Here is a 21,297-nt window from a genome sequence, read left to right on the forward strand (position 1 = left end):
TGGAAAAAATCCGCCAAGCTAGATTGTTTTTTAACGATCTAGCTCGTCCGCCGTTAGACTTAATGGTCGTTGGCTGCTTTTTTTTTAAACGATCGTCATTTGAAATGATCGGGGAGCGATAGTTTCAAACGACTATAGTCGCATGTGTGTACGCACTTTAAGAAAGGTGCCTGAAAAGTGACGATCTTACCGCATCTTCTGCTGATACATACAAGGCATTATCCCTGAAGGTTTAGTCCTGGTGTCAAGGTGTTTTCAGTCATATATTTGTGGGTAAGGCAACTACCCATTTAGACCAGTGGCTTTTCTGAATAATTTGTAAAAAACTTAAAGGCCTGTGGGACACGTTTCAATACAATTGGCTGGTGGAGAAGTGGCCATCAACTTACAACTATGATGTGACCTTGCTCTGTAGGCCTATTTTGGAGGCTCATGTAGTAGTTGTGGAAGGGGGTGGTAAACATTAACCACATATGCAACCACGTATAGGCAGCTTCATTGTTGATTATTAGATTTTCTGATACAAAAAAGCCTCTGGTTTCAAATTACCATATTTACTATTTTTTTCTTGCACTTCGCAGGCCAGCAGGAAAGCAAAACATTTCTCAAAAATATAAACTTCACTAAGTGCTCAAAGCATTCAAGATCTCAATCTAATCATGGAAATCAAAGTCAACACTAGTCAAGTGACTGACTAAATTATTAGGATCACTTTATCTCCTGTTCACATGCAACATATAAGATTAGAGAAATGTAAGTGCCAGTCCTGCAGTCAACCTACTATGTGCAACCATGTTTACCTGATGCCACTAGATACAAAACACTGATTTAGAATAATTATCTAGGATTCGGCAATCTGTCCTGTCAGCGGCATAGCTAAGGAGTGATGGGCCCCAATGCATGCTTTACTTTGCACCCCCCCAAAAAGCACTCTATACGGCACACCAAAACCTACCAAAGGCAACCGCAGTGACAGAGGTGCAAGAAGAGGATGGGGAACAGTACTATTATTTAAAGCACCTATAGAAGCAATTATTACCACCATAGGACCAATAGAGAGCGATTGCTGTGGTTGAAGGAGGGCCCCGGTTGGGGTCGCAACCTCTGCATCCCCTTTTACTACGCCACTGCCTCCTGTGCATCCAACCTAAATGCAGCACATAGCAAAGCTGCCAATCATACTAACCACCAGAATGATATTCCCTCTCAGCCATCAAGGAAGCAAAAGAATAGGAGGAGTCTGAGTAAGTTCACAACCAAACTCATCCACTTAGTAAAGAACTACAGTATTAACCTTTCCTTTAGTGGAGAATAATGAAGTCATTGTCAAAGACAGAAAAATGTATCTCAATAACAGGCAATAAACAGACATTCTAAACTATATCATCTAACAAAGAAGACATTCAATTTCTCAGTGCTGCGCCATTAGTGGATACTTATGTAATATGTGATTAGTGTGTATAATGTTACACTCCTATTTGGATGATGCTGTTGCCTTCAAAGCTGCTCTAAACCCCAGAATAGAAGATGATCTAAAAAAACAAAAATAAATATTGTGGTGCAAGCAGTGGTAGCATTGCAACCCTCTTAGGGCTCATTCACACTAGAGGCACTTTTTTTTTAAAGCGCTGGTGATTTTTCAAAACCAACCTGAAAGCGCTTACACCATGCTTTCCTATGCCCTAGTTCAGATTGGGGCGTTCCGTTCACTTTCCGATCTGAAAAGCGATGCATGGACCATTTTCGGGGCGATATTGCATAATGGGAGGTATAGGAAAAGCACAAAGCCCTAGAAAAAGTGTTTTTGCCAGTGATTTCGTGGGCATTTTTTCCCTGTCAATTTAAATGTGAAGTGTTTCCGGGATTTTTAGGTCCTTTTCCCTTTACAAATAAGGCCAAGGACCCTTACAAATCGCAAAACACCCCCAAAAAAATTTTTTACCAAAAAAGTCCAATGCACAGAAATCGCAAAGAAAAAAATAAATAAACACACAACGCAAACACTAACACAATTGGAATGCAATGTGAACAAAGCCTTCGGGCTGTTTCACATAAGAATGGAGGAAATTTTGCTGCGATTTTTCACAATCGCTCCCAAAAGCACTGCATACAGAGCTTTTGCAATTGCAAACGTTGTAACATGAACACTCCCCTAGGAGTACTTAGAAGGAGGAGCACTAGCAATTTGCCGAACACCAGCAATTGTCCATTGCAGAAGAAATGCAGTGAAATCACCCATGATGTGAAACGACCCTAATGGCCCATACTCACGGGCAGCAGAAGTTGCCTGTCGCCAGCACACGTGAGCGTGTGGGCGACAGCTCCTCGTCAGGTCCCTCTGCGTACACACGCGGAAGAGGGACCAGCGGCTCGACTGAAGCTGTCGCCGACGTTCCTCCTCCGGAAGCTCTGCATACCTCAATGGAGGTTGCTGTCGCTAGTCCGCGTACTCACGCGGACTAGCGACAGCTGCGGCGGAGTTGCGGCGGCGACTGTCGCCAGGCGATTGAACATTTCAATCGCCTGGCGACATCAGCGACGGGCGACAGTTCGGGGTGCGCGCCCGTTCAACGGCCCATACTCATGGGCGACCTGTCGCCGCAACACGTGCGCGCCGCGTGTTGCGTCGACATTTGTAGCCCGTGAGTATGGGCCATTACAGTGGTTTGCAAAAGTATTCAGCCTCCTTGAAGTTTTCCACATTTTGTCATATTACTGCCACAAACATGTATCAATTTTATTGGAATTCCACGTAAAAGACCAATACAAAGTGGTGTACATGTGAGAAGTGGAACGAAAATCATACAAGATTTCAAACATTTTTAAAAAATAAATAACTGCAGAGTGCAGTCAGTTGCCCATAGAAACTGCCTGATGAGTGCTAATGACTAAATAGAGTGCACGTGTGTAATCTAATGTCTGTACAAAGACAGCTGTTCTGTGATGGCCTCAGAGGTTGTCTAAGAAAATATTGGGAGCAACAACACCATGAAGTCCAAAAAACACACCAGACAGGTCAGGGATAAGTTATTGAGAAATTTAGAGCAGGCTTGGGCTACAAAAAGATTTCCAAAGCCTTGAAAATTCCACGGAGCACTGTTCAAGCCATCATTCAGAAATGGAAGGAGTATGGCACAACTGGAAAACTACCAAGACAAGGCCGTCCACCTTAACTCACAGGCCGAACAAGGAGAGCGCTGATAAGAAATTCAGTCAAGAGGCCCATGGTGACTCTGGACGAGCTGCAGAAATCTACAGTTCAGGTGGGGGAATCTGTCCATAGGACAACTATTAGTCGTGCACTGCACAAAGTTGGCCTTTATGGAAGAGTGGCAAGAAGAAAGCCATTGTTAACAGAAAAGCATAAGAAGTCCCGTTTGCAGTTTGCCACAAGCCATGTGGGGGACACGGCAAACATGTGGAAGAAGGTGCTCTGGTCAGATGAGACCAAAATGGAACTTTTTGGCCAAAATGCAGAGCGCTATGTGTGGCGGAAAACTAACACTGCACATCACTCTGAACACACCATGCCCACTGTCAAATATGGTGGTGGCAGCCAGGGCCGGGCCGAGGCAGAGGCTGGAGAGGCTCCAGCCTCAGGGCGCGGTGTAGGAGGGGGCGCACAATTCATTCAGCTGTCATTCCCAATTGTGTTTGAAGCAGAAAGAAATAAGAAAAGGGGATACATGACAGTGACTGCAAGCCAGATAACTAGAGATTAAGGTGTTGGGGAGGTTGGGGGCCCTGGGGCACCTATTAGTCTAATCAGGGCCGGATTACCAACCAGGCAACAAAAGCAGTCGCTTGGGGCCCCATTCAGAGTCAAAGGGGCCCCATCAGCACATAAACCAGCCATCCTGTCAGCGGTGGCTGGAAGGTATAATGGTTAAAGGGACTCTGAGCAGTGCAGTAACTATGGAAAGATGCATATCATTTTAAAGAGAATCTGTATTGTTAAAATCGCACAAAAGTAAACATACCAGTGCGTTAGGGGACATCCCCTATTACCCTCTGTCACAATTTTGCCGCTCCTCGCCGCATTAAAAGTGGTTAAAACAGTTTTAAAAAGTTTGTTTGTAAACAAACAAAATGGCCACCAAAACAGGAAGTAGGTTGATGTACAGTATGTCCACACATAGAAAAATACATCCATACACAAGCAGGCTGTATACAGCATTCCTTTTGAATCTCAAGAGATCATTTGTGTGTTTCTTTCCCCCATGCACTGAAGTTTCAGGCTGCTCTTTTCTTCCTGCAAACAGCTTTGCCCTTGTTTGTAATTCCTCAGTATGTGAAAGCCCAGCCAGCTCAGAGGACAATTTATCCAGCTTGTAAAAGATAAGAGATAAGAGAGAAGCTGCTTTAATCTAAATAACACACAGGCAGTGTGCAGAGAGGGGCCTGGAAGGGTGAGTTCATAGCAGAACCACAACACTGAAGAACTTGGCAGCCTTCCAGACACAGGCCGACAAGTCTGACAGGGGAAAGATACATTGATTTATTACAGAGACGGTGATAGTATAAAGTGCTGCAGTTAGCCAGAACACATTAAAATAGCTTTTGGAACTTGTAGGATGATAAAAAACAGGATGCAATTTTTGTTACGGAGTCTCTTTAAAGCTCTTTTTCTCCTCTTTCCAATGATATACAAAACGCCACCCTATGCCTTTTAGTTTTCGCTATTTTCGCGATCGAAATAGCGGCCACGGCAATTTCGACGAAAATAGCGAAAACTAAAAGGCGTAGGGTGGCAGTTTATCTATCATTGGAAAGAGGAGAAAGAGCTTCAAAATGATATGCATCTTTTCATAGTTACATTGTATTACACAGGACGACTTTTCTCCAAAGTCGGCAGCTCGATTCAGCACAATGCAATGAAATATAAGGAACCCAGGGGGATATAATTACAAACATCATGCTGGTAGGTGTGAGGATGTAATTAATTAGTTGTGGGTATGCTTAAAGGCATACCCACAGGCACTGCTTGGAGTCCCTTTAAGGGCTCTGCCTCTGACACAGGAAACCAGGGTTAGAATCTCGGCTCTGCCTGTTCAGTAAGCCAGCACCTATTCAGTAGGAGACCTTAGGCAAGTCTCTCTAACACTGCTACTGCCTATAGGGCGCGACCTAGTGGCTGCAGCTCTGGCGCTTTGAGTCCGCCAGGAGAAAGGCGCAATATAAATGTTATTTGTCTTGTCAAATGATGCTGTGCGCTGCTGATGGTCTTCAAAGCAAGGCTCTCCTCCTAGATCTCCCTCCTGCTACTGTGCGCTCCGCCGCTGCCCACTCCTCCCTCCCTTCCCACAGAGAACCACAGCTGCAGCAAGAATGATAGCAGCAGATGGCAAACGCTTACTCACCTATCCATAATCCAAGCGATAGAGATCCCGTCATCTGAAACCCATCTGTCTCTTCTACAGTGCAGCCGCTCGCTCTGAACTTCCTGATTCTCAGATCAGACAGGAAGTAGGAAGTAGTAATAGTAGTAGTAACAGAGCAGCAGCACTCTAGAGGAGACAGATGGGCTCCGGATGACGGGACCTCAATTGCTTGGATCGCAATAGGTGAATGTGAGTCATCTGGTGCTGTCATTCTCCCCCGCTGCGGCTGCCTTCTCTGCTGGACTATCGTATTCACTGGGATGGAGGCTGCATGGTGGCTGTCTAGTTTGGGAGGAAATCGGTTGTTCGGTGGTGGGGGTGGTTATGTAATTCTGTCTGGGGAACGGCTTCCGGTTTGGCGGTGTTCAGAGCTTTCTGCTATTGCCAGGCTGGAGATGCAGGGGGAAAGTGCTGCTGCTGTGATATCTGGCGCCCTCTTCACAGGGGTGCCCCAGCCGCTGAGTGCAAATGTCCCAGCCATTCATCTCTCACTCTGCATTTTGCCGCTGCTATTCCCTGCATTGTGCACCCACAGAGGAAAGCGGGCTGTTGCCCATAGCAACCAGTAGCTCGGCTGCCCCGGTGTGTGCGGCATGTTTCTGTGCAGCTGCATCTTCTGATTCTATTACGACATGATGCAGGGCCCCCAACCGCCCCATTTTCGAGGGGGATAGTCCCGATTTTAGGGGGCCGTCCCGCTGCCCCGCGCTGCCCCCCCCCCCTGGTCCCGGCCGCTGGGGAGAGAGGGGGGAAAAAGCCGATCGAGGCACCAGCCCGCCCGGTATGCGGCATGGATGGCCGCCGCCGCCATTATCCTTCTCCCTCCTAATAGGTCCCCCAGTGTCCCCTTCCTCCCGCACAGTAATATGGGCAGCGGAGCGGGCAGTAAGTCTTACCACTGCCTCTCCGCTGCGTACCGGGATCTCCTCTGATCTTCTCGCTTCCTGTGACGTCACAGGAAGCGAGAAGATCAAAGGAGATCCCGGTATGCAGCGGAGAGGCAGTGGTAAGACTTACTGCCCGCTCCACTGCCCATATTACTGTGCGGGGTAGGGGGGGGGGGGGAGGGGACACTGGGGGACCTATTAGGAGGGAGAAGGATAATGGCGGCGGCGGCCATCCATGCCGCATACCGGGCGGGCTGGTGCCTCGATCGGCTTTTTCCCCCCTCTCTCTGCCTGCCCACCCACGGCCACCCTCCTCCCCACCGGCACCCTCCCAGCGCCTCCCATATGATTAAACAATAATTATTAAAAAACAAACCCAAAACTTTTTTTCCTGGGATGGGCGTGACTATGGGTTGGGGTGTGGCCTAATTGTCCCGTTTTGGGACATTGAAATGTTGGGAGGTATGCATGATGGGGGGGCCCAAATCAGTTACTTTGCTTAGGGCCTCATTTAGTCTTAATCCGGCTCTGAGTCTAATAGCAATCAGTGTGTGAAGGCTGGGGTGGGAGGGATGGAGGGGCGCACTTTGCTGTCTCAGCCTTGGGTGCTGAAGGACCTTCTCCCGCCTCTGGTGGCAGCATCATGCTCTGGGGGTGCTTCTCTTCAGCAGGGACAGGGAAGCTGGTCAGAGTTGATGGGAAGATGGATGGAGCCAAATACAGGGCAAACTTGGAAGAAAACCTCTTGGAGACTGCAAAAGACTTGAGACTGGGGCGGAGGTTCACCTTTCAGCAGGACAATGACCCTAAACATAAAGCCAGGGCAACAATGGAATGGTTCAAAACAAAACATATCCATGTGTTAGAATGGCCCAGTCAAAGTCCAGATCTAAATCCAATCGATAATCTGTGGCAAGATCTGAAAACTGCTGTTCAAACACGCTGCCCATCTAATCTGATTGAGCGGTTTTGCAAAGAAGAATGGGCAAGGATTTCAGTCTCTAAATGTGCAAAGCTGGTAGAGACATACCCTAAAAGACTGGCAACTGTAATTGCAGCAAAAGGTGGTTCTACAAAGTATTGACTCAAGAGGCTGAATAATTACGCACACCCCACTTTGCAGTTTGTGTTTTTTTTTTTTGTTTTTTTTTTAAAGGTTTGGAATCCTGTATGATTTTCGTTCCACTTCTTACGTATACACCACTTTGTATTGGTCTTTTACGTGGAATTCCAATAAAATTGAATCAGGTTTGTGGCAGTAATATGACAAAATGTGGAAAATATTTTCGGGGGCCGAATACTTTTGCAAACCACTGTTTATTGGTAGGTAAAACCAATTTTCATGTGATTTGATTATAATTATCAAATCGGATGGTCGATTGGCCAGGTCAAGTGATGAATGGACAGAAAAACAAAAGTTTGCTTTCCTAAAACAGAAAGAATTTGCAATAATTCAGGTTAGAGTGAGCTCGAGATGTCTCCCAGGCACCACTGCTGAATATATGCAAATTAACCATTGTACCCTTAGAAGCTAAACACACCTCCAGAACCGCTGGAATGCAATGATGTGTCAGCTTGTTAATGTGTACAGAGCCATAATAATCCAACATGCATACAGGCTGTTTCGGATTGTTTGATCCTCATCAGTGCATGGCATGGATTAATTTGGCTCTACAGCACACAGCACATCCTATTAATGCCAGGTCTCTGGGGGTGGAGGGGTGGAAACTGAGGTTTTTCCAGCCTGGCTAATACACAATGGCTCCCATTAAACCTAAAGGCCTTGTTCACATTGCGTTCAGCTCACGTGTCTCTCTCCCCCTCCCCCCCGATTCTTGGTGCTTGGGTAGGCGATTCGTTTTTGTGCTTAGCAGTCTAAGCATTTTTTTCTGAGCGACTTTGTAATTCACTCCCGGACGCGAATCAGGAAGTGAACTCTTTGACCCGAAAAATAATAAATACAATGTATTTATTGTTAAAAACGTTAATGCAATCGCTACACAAAGCGATTTTAATCGCTACACAAAGCGATTTTAATCGCTACACAAAGCGATTTTGTGAGCGTTTTGAGTTTCTCCTATACTTTCCATTGAGGCGGAATTGCCTCAAAAATGGTCCACGCACCGCTTTACTGAACGGACAGTGCACGACCCACGCTGATATGAACCTTCTCATAGACAATCATTGTCCACGCGGTCGGGGACGCGTTTTTAAAAACTGCACCATAGCGAAAAAAAAAAAAGCTGAAAACGCCTGCAGTGTGAACAAGCCCAAACAGAGGTTTCCAGGCGGACATCTGCTGCACCACTAGACGTGAGACAATCACTTGATCTGACTGAGAATAGTTATCCTTAGGGCTCTTTCACACTACAGGCAGCGGTAAAAGGCTAAAACGCTGCGTTTTGGCTGCAGGCGTTTTCAAGGCGTTTTAACGCCAACACATTACTATCGATTGTAAAGAGAAACGCCGCAGTCAGCCCTAAAAAAAACTAAAAAAAGCTCCCGGGAGCGTTGAAACGCAACGCTCCAAAACATGGCGTTAGATGTGAAAGGTAAAATGAAGTCTAAGGACTTTCATCTTACCTTGGAAAACGCCAACTTTGGCCGTGGCGTTAAAACGCCGAAAAAGCCCTCTAGTGTGAAAGGGCCCTTAGCAATTATCAGGTGTCTAAATTGGTGTATTTGCCTTCTTAAAACAAAAGGAAATCTGCAATAATTCAGCTATAAGTGAACATTTGTGGTTACCCACAATGCACTACTACTGAATATGCAAATTATCCCTTTTCGCCCTTGGTAAGCCAAGCAAGCATCCAGAACCGCTGGTATATAGCAAGCCTATAGCTTTAAATAATTTTACACAGCCATACCAAACCCACGTGTAGACAGCCTGTTTCGGACTTTTGGTCCTCATCAGTACATGGCAGGGATTGATAAGGCTGTATGAGATAGGGCTTGGACCAGTACAACAGAGTAACCAAGCAGCTTAGGGTGACCCAAACTACTAGGAATGTATTGGGGGATAAAAGGGACCAAAAAGCCCTCCTACTAAAAAAAAAAAGCAAAGCTTGGTGTATTTGCCTTCTTAAAACAGAAGGGGTCTATATGTAGCTTTAACATCCTCGTTCATCACAGCCCGCAGTTACTTAGCAATGAGCAACATATCTCTACTATGCACTATACAAGTGCAGGGACATCTGAGATAAAACCATTGAAGCATGACATGACAGACACTGTGGATGGAGACACACCACTCCCTTCATAACACAAGTTACATACTGTTCAAATATTCAGACGGTTTACAAATGCCTCATATTTAGTCTAGCAGAGGTAGGGCGTTTTGCACAATTTCCTGGATAAGACATGCACGGTTTATTTTATTCCCTTTTGAAATGCAACAATGCTAAGCAATATCACCAAGAATACAAACAAATCCATGAGGTAAAGGGATCAGTAAGCAGCCAGAGGCTCGGCCCACATTGGCAGGCCTTCTGCCTTCAAGCAGCTATTGCACTGAAAGCTGACCTTGTCATCAGTACTCTGTATCAGGGCTAGCTGCAGCATTGCGTAGGGTTGGGTGTTCGTGCCCAACACAGACATCAGATTACAGGACACTCATCGTTTTACAGTCTATTCAGGAACCAATTTTATCAATGGTAACAGACATTTGTGGTTTTCCCCTAAATAAGGACACTAACATGACTGAAATTACCATACGTTTCCAATAAACCTATATTTCAGCTAACATTTATGTGCTAAACAATGAAACGGAAAAAGGAACTATGTGTGACATTTGAACATGAGGGATTTTGTTAAACAGAAATATTGATCTGAACAAAAATACATCACAATTGATAAGCACCCTAGATGTCAGATTCTGCACATCCAGTCAATTGGCAGCTGATCCTTGCATGGGCTAGTGAAGACCAAAATCGCTAGTGTAATCGCAAACGCTAGAGTTATAAAATTTTTCTAAGCGATTCCAGACATGTGCATAGCAATTTTCTAGTTATGCCTAGCAATTTTTTGGAGTGTTTTGGTGTAGAGATGCTTTATTTTTTGTACAGTTTGAGCTGGAAATGAACAGCTTTTGAAAAAAAGAAAGAAAAAAAAACACTTGGAAAATCACCATTTTCCACTTTTCCTATACTTAACATTGGAGGTTGAATCGCCTCAGAAATGCTGCAAGATCTGTGTTTGCATTTTGGAGGGGGGAAAAAAAAACAAACAAACAAAAAAAAAACGACATCGCTCTGGTGTGATCCATCCCATACAAATACATTAGCCAAGCACTTTTCAAAGTGCTAGCTTTTTAAAAAGCGCTCAGAAGCACTCTTGGTGTGCACCAGCCCTACCAAGCAGATTTTCTAATTATTTACGGATTTGCTAGTTCCAACTTCCTCTCCCGGATGGAGTTAATTAGCAAGCTTGGAGTACTTTCCATTGATAGCTCCCATACACTTCTGTGGGTCTGCCGTTATCAGCCAGGAGACTGGATGATATGCCCTGTCACTACTAATGTAATTCAAACCAGCCATCAGAGTTAAGGTACATACACACGTCTGATTTTTCCAAGCAGATACGTCAAAACCAGCCTCACCAGCTAAACGACAGTTTGTACACACGCCCAATTTGACGTCCGAACGACCGGTTGTTTGGGAAAAAAACCAAGGACGTGTTTATGCACCTTTAGGGCCCATTCACACTTGCTGATCGTAAAACGCTAGCGATTTTGCTAGTGTTTTGCTCTGGCGTTTTTTGGCGATTAATGCCCCCCCCCCCCAAAAAAAAAAAAAATCACCATTCACACCTGGCGATTTTTTTTTTAACGATCTCGTTGTGCTTCTATAGCACTAAAACGCGATTGCCGGGAAATCGCCTGAAAATGGTGTAGGCTACGCATTTGCGTGTAGCGGTTTTGGGCGATTTGCGGCGACTAGCGCAAATCGCCCAAATGAGAATGGGCCCATAGACTTATTACCCTAGTGCTTTGAAAAGAGCTAGCGTTTTGCCCCCCCCCCCCCCCCCCCCCCAAAAAAAAAAAAAAAAAAAAAAAAAACGCCAGCAAAACGCTCAAGTGTGAATGGGCCCTAAGAGCCAATAGCTGAAGGACTGGAGATCTCAGAAGATAATGGAAGAAGAAACTACAAGTAGATTTTGGCAATTACCATATATATCTCTGGGGCAGCAATCTATATTTAAATCAGCATCTCTACGAGTAGGATAACTATTCCATGCCAGCGCCTATTCCTACGCAAGAACACCTCAATCTGTTTTAGGCGATCACCTGATTAGGTACCGAAGAAGATCACCCGAATTAAATCTTATTTAATAAAAAAATATATATATATATTTTAAAAAAACACTGCTGTTTGGGTAACACTCTTCTCCCGCAATGTGACCAGTAAGATGGCAAAACACTGGCAGAAATTTGTCTATGGTAAATGGGATTACTATTGACCATGCCAAAAACAGGTGAAAGGAAAGGTTTTGAGTGCATCTAATCGGGTTAACCTCTTCTCTCGCTGCACCACATGTCACACGACTGCAGTACCCCAGTAACTGTTTGTTTAACAGCGCTGACATCCCCCAACTCTTTTCATGGATGGGGGGGGGGCAACGAACTGGAGGGGGTAGCAGCCAGGAAGGGGGGGGCAGCAGGCACAGCAGTGGGAGGAGGAGTCAGCCTCCCCCCTCCCTCAGCTGGCTCACCCCATCCCCACTCCCCCTCCAGTTATGTGCACTGTAGTATCGGCAATCAGCGAGTGGGGAAGCAATGACCTTCTCCTCTGCTCACCACGTGACTCACCTCTAGTGGGCGGGATTGCAGGAAGTCATTCCGCAAGCAGAGGAGAAGGTCATTATATCCCCGCTTGCTGATACTATAGCACACATAGCTGGAGGGGGAGCGGGGATGGGGGGACCCCGCCGCTGTGTCCTCCAACTTCACTTCCTGGCTGCTACCCCCTCAGGCTACCTGTGGACACCTATGGGGGTGACGTTGAGGGGCGGAGCAGGCAGTAGGCAATCCGGATCTCCCTCCAAAGTTCTCTGTGTAGGGAGATCCATTTCTGTATTGCCTTGCCCTACAGCTCAGTGTATCCGGGGTCCGTAGAGTCCTGACAAACCCGGACCCTCCATTCAGTTTTTCATGCCGGATCCCCCAGATCGCCCCCGGATCCGTACTTGAAGAGGGTGAAGACGGCCACTATTTTTAACATTGGTATCCGTGGGTTTGGTTTTGGTCCGGGCCCCAAAACAGAGCCACGGATACCTTTATAAAACAAATGTGAACCGACCCTGACTAATGTATGTATTCATGTATGTATCATCATAAAACCTTTTGATCACAAGCTGGCTGTGGAATTTCCTCTAGATGTACCTTTACACATGAGAGAGGCCTGCTCACTAAAGAAGAAACTCAGGAAAAAAAAAAAAAAAAAAAAAAAAAAAGAGTCATTTATGAGCCTTGTGAGGGGGTCAAGGATAAAAACATCCTTTGTAGATGTAGAGATAAAACTGCAGCCAGAAAAGCGACTCTTCACCTACAAGCGGAGCAGAACTGCAGAAATAGATTCCTGTGAACTATAAGCTTAGTCCACCCAGAGCCCTTTTCCCTAGGAAAGGCCTGCTGTGCAGAATTTCATAACAGGTTACGAAGTAAAATAGTTATATTTCCTGCATGGGTGAACACAATAATAAACCAAATACCTAACATACTCTAGAATGGAGCAACCCACGATCTTACCGTGTGATCCGCTTTTGTCCAAGAAGTTGCTTAGATTAAATAGTGTGTTCCGAGATGCCAAATACTGGATGAATCTCTGCAAACACAAAAAGGAGACAGGGCACCTGTTAGTTTATAAGGCACCATCAGCTAACAGGATAGAAAGTCACTGACAACAGCACTGGCTTGTTAAAAATGACTCTCATTGTAATAAGGCATTGCAGAAGGCACTGCTTTAAAAATCTTTCATTAGGGAAGCCACATAATGCAACACTTTATACATTTATTGTGTTTACTAAACACATTTCTGACAACATTAGCTTGTTTGTTATTAAAGATCATATGAAAAATCTGTTGCATCAAATGTAGAACACACGGCACAGACCTATATAATAAGATGATAATAATAAGAACGGGAGCGGAGATTAGCTGAAAATGATTGATTGTGTTGAGAATATACTGTAAGTGTGGAAGGTCGGTGGTGGAGCGGGTCAAAAATATACCCCATCTCTCTTGAGGTGCATACACACATCAGACTATAGTCTTTGGAAAATGAAAGATCACAGACCAATCTTACCACCCTTCATGTAGTATGAGAGCCATACTTTACACAGTCTATTCTATGGAGCTGAACTCCACATCAGAAAAAAAATCTTTTCAAGATGCTGCACACACAGATGCTGTACAGACACAAAAGATCAGTATCTGCAAAAGTTCTGTTGCTGCCAAAAATCCATTCCTGCAAATTGCAATGATAGTCTATGAGATCTGCAGATTATCATACACAGATGATTTAACTGACATTCATCTGCAGATCAGATCCACCAGGATGGATTTTCAGATCTGCAGATGATTGCTTGATCTGCAGATGAATGTCAGTTAAATCATGTGTGTATGATGATCTGCAGATCTCATAGATTATCATTGCAATTTGCAGGATCGGATCTTTAGCAGGAACAGATCTTTTGCAGATACTGATCTTTTGTGTCTGTACAGCATCTGTGTGTGCAGCATCTTGCAAAGAATTTTTTCTGATGTGGAGTTCAGCTCCATAGAATAGACTGTGTAAAGTATGGCTCTCATACTACATGAAGGGTGGTAAGATTGGTCTGTGATCTTTCATTTTCCAAAGACTATAGTCTGATGTGTGTATGCACCTTTAGTTGGAATTTCCACTACATCCAAAGGTCTGCATACAATCACATGTGAAAACCGCATTGGAACTGTCAGCTTATTTAAAGTGAACCTGAACTCTTGCGCAGGACAAGGAGAGAAAAAAAGAAAAAAAAAAAAAAAAAGAAATGCACCCTGTATGCATTTAGCGAGTTTAGCCTGTCACAAGTGTAATTTGATCTCTTGGCTGCATCAGCTGGCTGCCTCGGCAGATCAGCTAATTTGTTAACACAGGCCGTTAAAACTATGTCAGCTTCCATGAAAGCAGGAAGTAGACACTGCAGATTTATTGCATGATTTGTATCAGCTGTAACAAAGATAGTGGCTGGAAAGTGTACTGGTTATGGGCTCTGCTTCTGACACAGAAGACCTGGGTTCAATTCTCAGCCAGCACCTATTCAGTAGGAGACCTTGAGCAAGATTCCCTAACACTGATACTGCATATAGAGCCTGTCCTAGTGGCTGCAGCTCTAGCATTTTGAGTCCACCAGGAGAAAAGCGCAATATACAGTAAATGTTCTGTGTCTTTTTCTTTAAAGGTTATTATTCTGTTGCTTATCTTTTAGATGAGATAGAAAGTTCTGAGACAGGTCCGCTTTAAAATAGGCCATTTCCATGTAAATGTGTTTTTCCTGGCACCAGGTATTTTTTTTTTCTGGACGCTGTGTGCAATCATCCATTGACAAGCACTGCTTGGCTATGGCGAACATATGAGGGGTCTAGAAAATCCCGCATGAAAACATGCACCCCGTGCTACAATATGAGCAATGCGCACTCTGTACATTGATGTGCACGTTATTTTCATGCCATAAGTAATAGCTGTGCAATGCACACCTTATCCTCCATTTTACCCAGAAATACACTGTAGATGTAAGTGCATCTGGATAATGTAGTCTGCTTGCATGCTGGGTGGTGTCATTTGGTATATGGGCCGGTTCCAGCCGAGGAGGAAACTGGTGATTGGTCAGCCGGCTTGATGAAAAATACTACATTGCTTTGTTAACTAATGTCCTCCATTCCCAACACCTTTCCCGATTGTGTGTAGTTTGAAACGGGTTAATATTGAAATTTGCTTTGATTTTGCCACTTCCCCACTCTTCTCTAGCACTTGCCTTTTGTCTTTTAACCTCCTTGGTGGTTTATTTTTTCTGCAAAAATTGCAGAAATCCAAATTTTTTTTAAAAATTTTTTTTATGTTTCATGTAAAGCTACCAGAGTGGTAGCTACATGAAACTCCACTAGAGGGCGCATGTGTCCCTCTAGTTCGATCGTCGCCGGCAACAATAGCAAACAGGGGAACGCGTATATAACGCGCTCCCCTGTTTGGCTTCTCCTGTCGACATGGCGACGATCGGAATGACGTCATGGACGTCAGACGTCTCCGATCCAGCCCATAGCGCTGCCCGGAACTCATTGGTCCGGGCAGCGCAGGGCTCTGGCGGGGGCCCTCTTGCGCCGCTGCGTGCGGGCGATCGCCGCAGAGCGGCGGCGATCAAGCTGTACGCGCGGCTAGCAAAGTGCTAGCTGCGCGTACAGCACTTTACAGGATGAAAATCGCCCCACCAGGGGCTGAGATCTCCTCCTGCGCGGCATAGCCCGAGCTCAGCTCGGGCTTACCGCCAGGGAGGTTAAAGATCTCTGCAGTGATGAGTGCACCTCTGTTTGTGGACAAAGTGGTCCATTACAACATAGAGATTTGAAAAATGTTCATACAATATTTCACCCTTATGCCTAGTACACACCATTCAATTTTCTGTTAGATTCTCTGTTTTAAGGGCCCATGCACCTAACGGTTTTCCCGCCAATATACAGCAGATTTGATCACTGTGATCGAATCTGCTGTGAAATCGTTGCGCAAACGTTGACCGAACGATCGCTTTCCGACCGAAATCGATCGTTCCCGTCGATTCCCATTGTTCCTGTCCGTGCAGAAGATTTCGCTCGATCGCCGGCGGGTCAGGAGTGTGTCGATAGCGGCGTTCGAATGCCCGACACAATACAGCGGCAATACATTACCTGTTCCGCCGGCGCATGTCCCCGCCGTCACCGCTGCTCCTTCTCCGCTGGGCTCAGAGACCGGCAGGCTTCACTTCTTCCTGTCAGGAAGTTTAAACAGTAAAGCGCCCTCTACTGTTTAAACTTCCCCGGACAGGAAGTTCAGTGAAGCTGGAGCCGAACGCGGAGAAGACAGCGGAGACTGAGGGTTTCGCGCCGGCCGGATCAGGTAATGTATGCGGGCGGGCGCCGGCGGCAGCTCCACAGATTTCATGCTGAAATAGATTCACAATCTGTTTGCAGTAAAGGCAGCCATAAGGCTCGTACACACGTCTGACTGAAGCCAACGACGGGTCCGTCTGCACCTCCCGCTGGGCGGGTTTTCAGCAGCCAGTACAGCGTGTGTACAGTCTGACGGCGGACTGATGAGGCTATTTCTGAACGATCCGCAGGGCAGAAACAACCTTCTCAGTCCGCCGACAGATCGATCGACCAACAGATAGATCCCTCTCTGATCGAATCTGGATAGCAAATTTACCAGTGTATTGACATCTTTAGATTGTCTGTAGAGACTGGTCATTATCTCTGGTGCATTGTTTTCTGGATATCTCCTGCTGAGTAGAACAATACCTAATTGCTAGGCAGATAGATGGTTAGATAGAGAATTTCCAACATGTTGGAAATTATCTGGCAGGTAACTCGCCATACAATTTTTTGTCCAATTCAAGTCAATCCAACATGTCCGATCGGGATTCGATTCAATTCAATTTACCAAGGCAAACTGAATTAAATTGAATCCCGATCGGACATGTCGGATTAAATCGAATCAACAAATCGGACAAAAACAATTGTATGGTGTAGATGGGGCTTAACAGAAAATTGTATAGTGTTTACCTAGCATAAGGCCCTGTTTACACTTAATCAGTTGGTACACCTTTTTTTTCTTTTCCATAGCAGTGCATTGTGAAAAAGATTTCAATTAAAATGCATTAAGTGTGAACTGTGCCATAGAAAAACATGGGCATTACTTTCAAAATCAGTTGTCCTTTCAGTTATAACAGAGCAACTGATTAAAGGGATACTGTAGGGGGTCAGGGGAAAATGAGCTGAACTTACCCGGGGCTTCTAAGGACACGGCAACGCAGGCGGAGTGGTTTTCTGACTTTAAAGTCAGAAATTCCAGAAGTGAACCGGAGGCGGGGCCGGAGCATCGGGGAGTGACTGCGCCAACACAGGATGTCTGCGGGGGACCATTAGAAGCCCCGGGTAAGTTCAGCTCATTTTCCCCCAACGCCCCTACAGTATCCCTTTAAGTGTAAACGGGGCATTAAGGTCCTTTTATACTTAGAGAAACTCCGACCAAGAATTGAACTTTATCCCAATCAGTAGCGGATACCCCCCCTTTTACATAAGAAATCTATTCCTTTTCACAAAGAGACCATCAGGGGGCGCTGTATGGCTGATATTGTTGGAAAACCCTCCCGCAAGAAACTCTGAGGACTGTGGTACTCCTGGCAGTTTCCGGTCTGTGAACCTTGTTGCATTGTGGGAAATGGGTTTTTACAGCTGTTTCAAAATACCGAAACAGCATGCAGCAGCTAAATCACCTGCCAACAGTAAAAATGTCACCATGTAATAAATGTCAGAATGTAAATCAGGGATTTAAAAGATTTTACAATGGGAAAACACTGACTAAACCATTTATACATAATTATTGTAAAAAAGAAGCACTTTTTTATTACATTATGTTCACTGGAGTTCCTCTTTAATCATTGCTCTCAGTTACAACTGAAAGAAAAACTGATTTTCAAGGTGCCCATGTTTTTTCTAAGGCTCAGTTCCCACTATATGCACTTTAACTGAAATCTTTTTCCCAATGCACCGCTATGGAAAAAACGCATACCAACTAAATAAGTGTAAAAGGGCCCTTAGACTCGTTCCATTTGCTGCAGTCTTCTTGGATTGGAGAAGACCAGTTCAGTGTCCGTTCCACATTAACATCCGGGGTGGATGTGTTGGCTATAGTTAACACATCCACTCATCCAGAAAAACAGCAGGTTAGGATTCGATTTAACAGAAAGCAGCAAACTGTTTTTTTTCACAACTAAAAATGCATTCTATTTTTAACAATAGGATCTGCATCCTGCATTGTTCAGAGCTGCTAAAAAAAAAAATGTACCAAACGGGTACATTTTTGCTGCATGTGGAAACAGTTTCTTCCTTTTCTATTCTTTGCTCATTCGGTGGGGCCCAGAGGAGATACTGGGACATACATGGGTTAATAACTTGTAAATGTGAAAATGCACAAAGTAATGTGTCAAAGTTAAAAAGTTTCAAGGATAGAAAGGAGTTAAAACCGTTAAAGTATAAGTGCTATCATTAATAATTTTAAAGTATTAGATTTGGAAGATACAACTACCGGTATGACTTGAGGAAAACGCTGAGTAACGCTCACCATGCTGAAGTGTTATATGGCTGGACCCTGTATGTTCTTTTTTTAAATGTATTATTTGGGTATATAGAAAACAGAGCATCGGGGATGAAAATTGTGCAGTTTGGAATGAACCAGGGTTGCAAAGCATTACGTGCCATTTGGAGAAAATCACACACAATGTTAAACAAGTGTGGCCCCAGTCCTACCGCCTCCACATTCATCTTTATTCAACAGAGGTGGAGTAGTGGATTGCACTTTCACCTTGCAGTTAAAATCTGGACCAGGACACTATCTGCATAAAGTGTATGTGTTCTCCCTGTGTCTGCATGGGCTTCCTCCAGCTACTCCGATGCCCTCCCACAACCCAAAAACATAGATAGGTTAAGTGGATTAAAATCGTGAGCCCCTTCTGAGGATCATTTAGTGACATGACTGTACACAGCATGTGAAAGAAAACCTGAAATGAGAAGAATATGGAGGCTGCCATAATGGTTTCCTTTTAAACAATACCCGTTGCTGGGCAGTCCTGTATCAGTAGTCTCTGAATCACAGACCAAAACAAGTATGCAGCTAATATGGTCAGATGTTTGTCAGAAACCTCTGATCTGCATTCTTGTTCAGGGTTTACGGCTAAAAATTAGAGGCAGAAGATCAGCAGGACTGCCAAGTAACTGTATTGTTTAAAAGCAAAATGAACATGACAGCCTCCATATCCCTCTCACTTCAGTTGCCCTTTAAAGTTGGATTATACTCACAAAACTTACATTTCAGTAACTACTCTTAGTTGCACAAACAAACATTTGAAAACATTTCCAAGTTTTCCCTGTGTGGAAGGGCCCATTCACACTTAAAATCACAAAAAAGTTTTTGCGCAAGCAATTTTACCACGGTTAAAAATCACTGTATACTTCCGCGATTTAGAGCGATCACGATTGAGATTGCTCCAGAATCGAGGCAAAATGCTGCAGGTAACAAGTTTTGCGATTGGCGCTAATAGCCCGCAATTGGCGCCAATAGTGGCAGTGAGATCACTGTCATAGGGTTATAATAGCACTAGCGATAGCACTTCAGTGATTAGTATTTATTTTCACTAGAGAGAGCAGTAAAAGCTTCCTTATCTCTTGTCCTTGGCAAAGGCAAGAGTCTCCCTGTGCCTTCACTTTGCCCCCCTCCCTCTGCTGAATAGACACATCTTGGCAGCAGCGGAGTCACTTTAGCATAAAAAGAGGGGAGCAGAGTGAAAATACAAGCATGTATGCTTTGTGGAAAAGACCATGAAGTCCCCATACAAGGGGCAACATTCACTAAGCATTACTACATTCAGTAATGCTGAAAAACGCTGATTTTACCGATCACCTTCCCAAATTCCAAATCACTAAACCTGTTACCGCACTGAAAAAAATAAATTACAGACCAGTGAGGTAAAATTACAGACTTGTGTGGTAATTGCCTCAGGAAATGTCATGAAATAGCAATTCACAAAGATTTACGCATTCGATAAACCAGACAGAAGCGTTCAGTATTTTCCGCCAGCTCATAGCAGCCGATAACTCACTCTTTCAATGCTCTCTGTGTGGCAACTTTGACAGAAAGCCTTTAGGGAGAGCCAGGCAGCAAATAGGGAGAGCCACACAGCCCTGCTTCTCAATCTGATTTGATGCGACAGGGATTGCAGCAGAGGAAGGTGACGTTTGAGGTTTTTTCTGCATTCCTTTAGAGATGGAAATCTGTATACACTTTTACAGAAGAGCTCCCCCTAGTGGCTGCAGCACATCTAACAGGATGACAGGATGCATTGGACAGAAAACCCTGACTCATACACGCAGCTCCCTGCTGGACTGCCGATCTGCTCCAAGCTGGTAAGTGACACTTACCGAGCAGGGCTTAGTGAATTGAAGCATGTTTATTCAGTAAATTACCAAACTTCTGTCTCATGTGGGAATTTTTTTTTTTTTTTTTTTTTTTTAATTTACAAAAGAAATGTAAAATACCAAAAGCGGTATTTTATCAAACAAAATTATTTTACCAATCTGCCATTAATGAATGCTACCCAAGGTGAGAGAGACAATTCCTATCTGTCTGGAGGGGGAATCTTCACAACATCTCATACACTAGATGGCTTTGAGAAATAAACTGACAACCTTTATTACAGACAACCTTTATTACAGCAAGAAGTTCGGCATCCATCAAAGTCTACATCTGGTTCTACAAGTCCCAAAACTGATGCATTATTTTGCAGTGAATAAGTTGATGTCTTGTCATTAACACAAAATTATTTTGTTTCAACGATTTTCATTTTCAAATGCTCCCCTACACAAACTACTGACCATAGATAGAACTGTAAAAAAACAATCATTATCATAATATAGAATTGGAAATACAGAAGATACATTTCCCATCTTAGCATGTTTGACATTCAAGCGTCCACCCAGAATAAAGCGGCTTAAGTCCCTCTGCTACTTGGCAAACTTACCTCATTTCCATGGACCATTAAATGATGAGTTGTGACTAAGGCTTTAAACACAACTACCCAGCTGCTATTTGTCGCTCGCTCAAACAGCGTGTCGGCCATCTGAGGGATGTTCACATTAGTCTCATTGGTAGCTTGTATCAAATCTGTAAGACAAAAAGGAAAGTAGTTTCTTTTACACTACTTTTTACCAAAAGTAAATTCCAAAGGAAACATTATAAATAATCATAACC

At 44.4% G+C, this 21,297-nt stretch overlaps 1 protein-coding gene across 19 annotated transcripts in view; it reads right to left on the minus strand.

Moving 5' to 3' along the window:
* Positions 1–21,297, minus strand: part of SNAP91 (synaptosome associated protein 91) — a 195,083-nt gene that overhangs the window by 112,882 nt on the left and 60,904 nt on the right. For all 19 annotated transcript variants that reach the window (XM_068281569.1, XM_068281568.1, XM_068281565.1 and 16 more), the window contains exons 3-4: positions 21,068–21,210; positions 13,014–13,089 (exon numbers count right to left, since the gene is read on the minus strand). In XM_068281569.1, coding sequence (XP_068137670.1) covers positions 13,014–13,089; positions 21,068–21,210 — 219 coding nt within the window. The remainder of the gene's footprint in view (positions 1–13,013; positions 13,090–21,067; positions 21,211–21,297) is intronic.

Source organism: Hyperolius riggenbachi, chromosome 4 (genome assembly GCF_040937935.1).
Source record: "Hyperolius riggenbachi isolate aHypRig1 chromosome 4, aHypRig1.pri, whole genome shotgun sequence".
Taxonomy (NCBI): Eukaryota; Metazoa; Chordata; class Amphibia; order Anura; family Hyperoliidae; genus Hyperolius; species Hyperolius riggenbachi.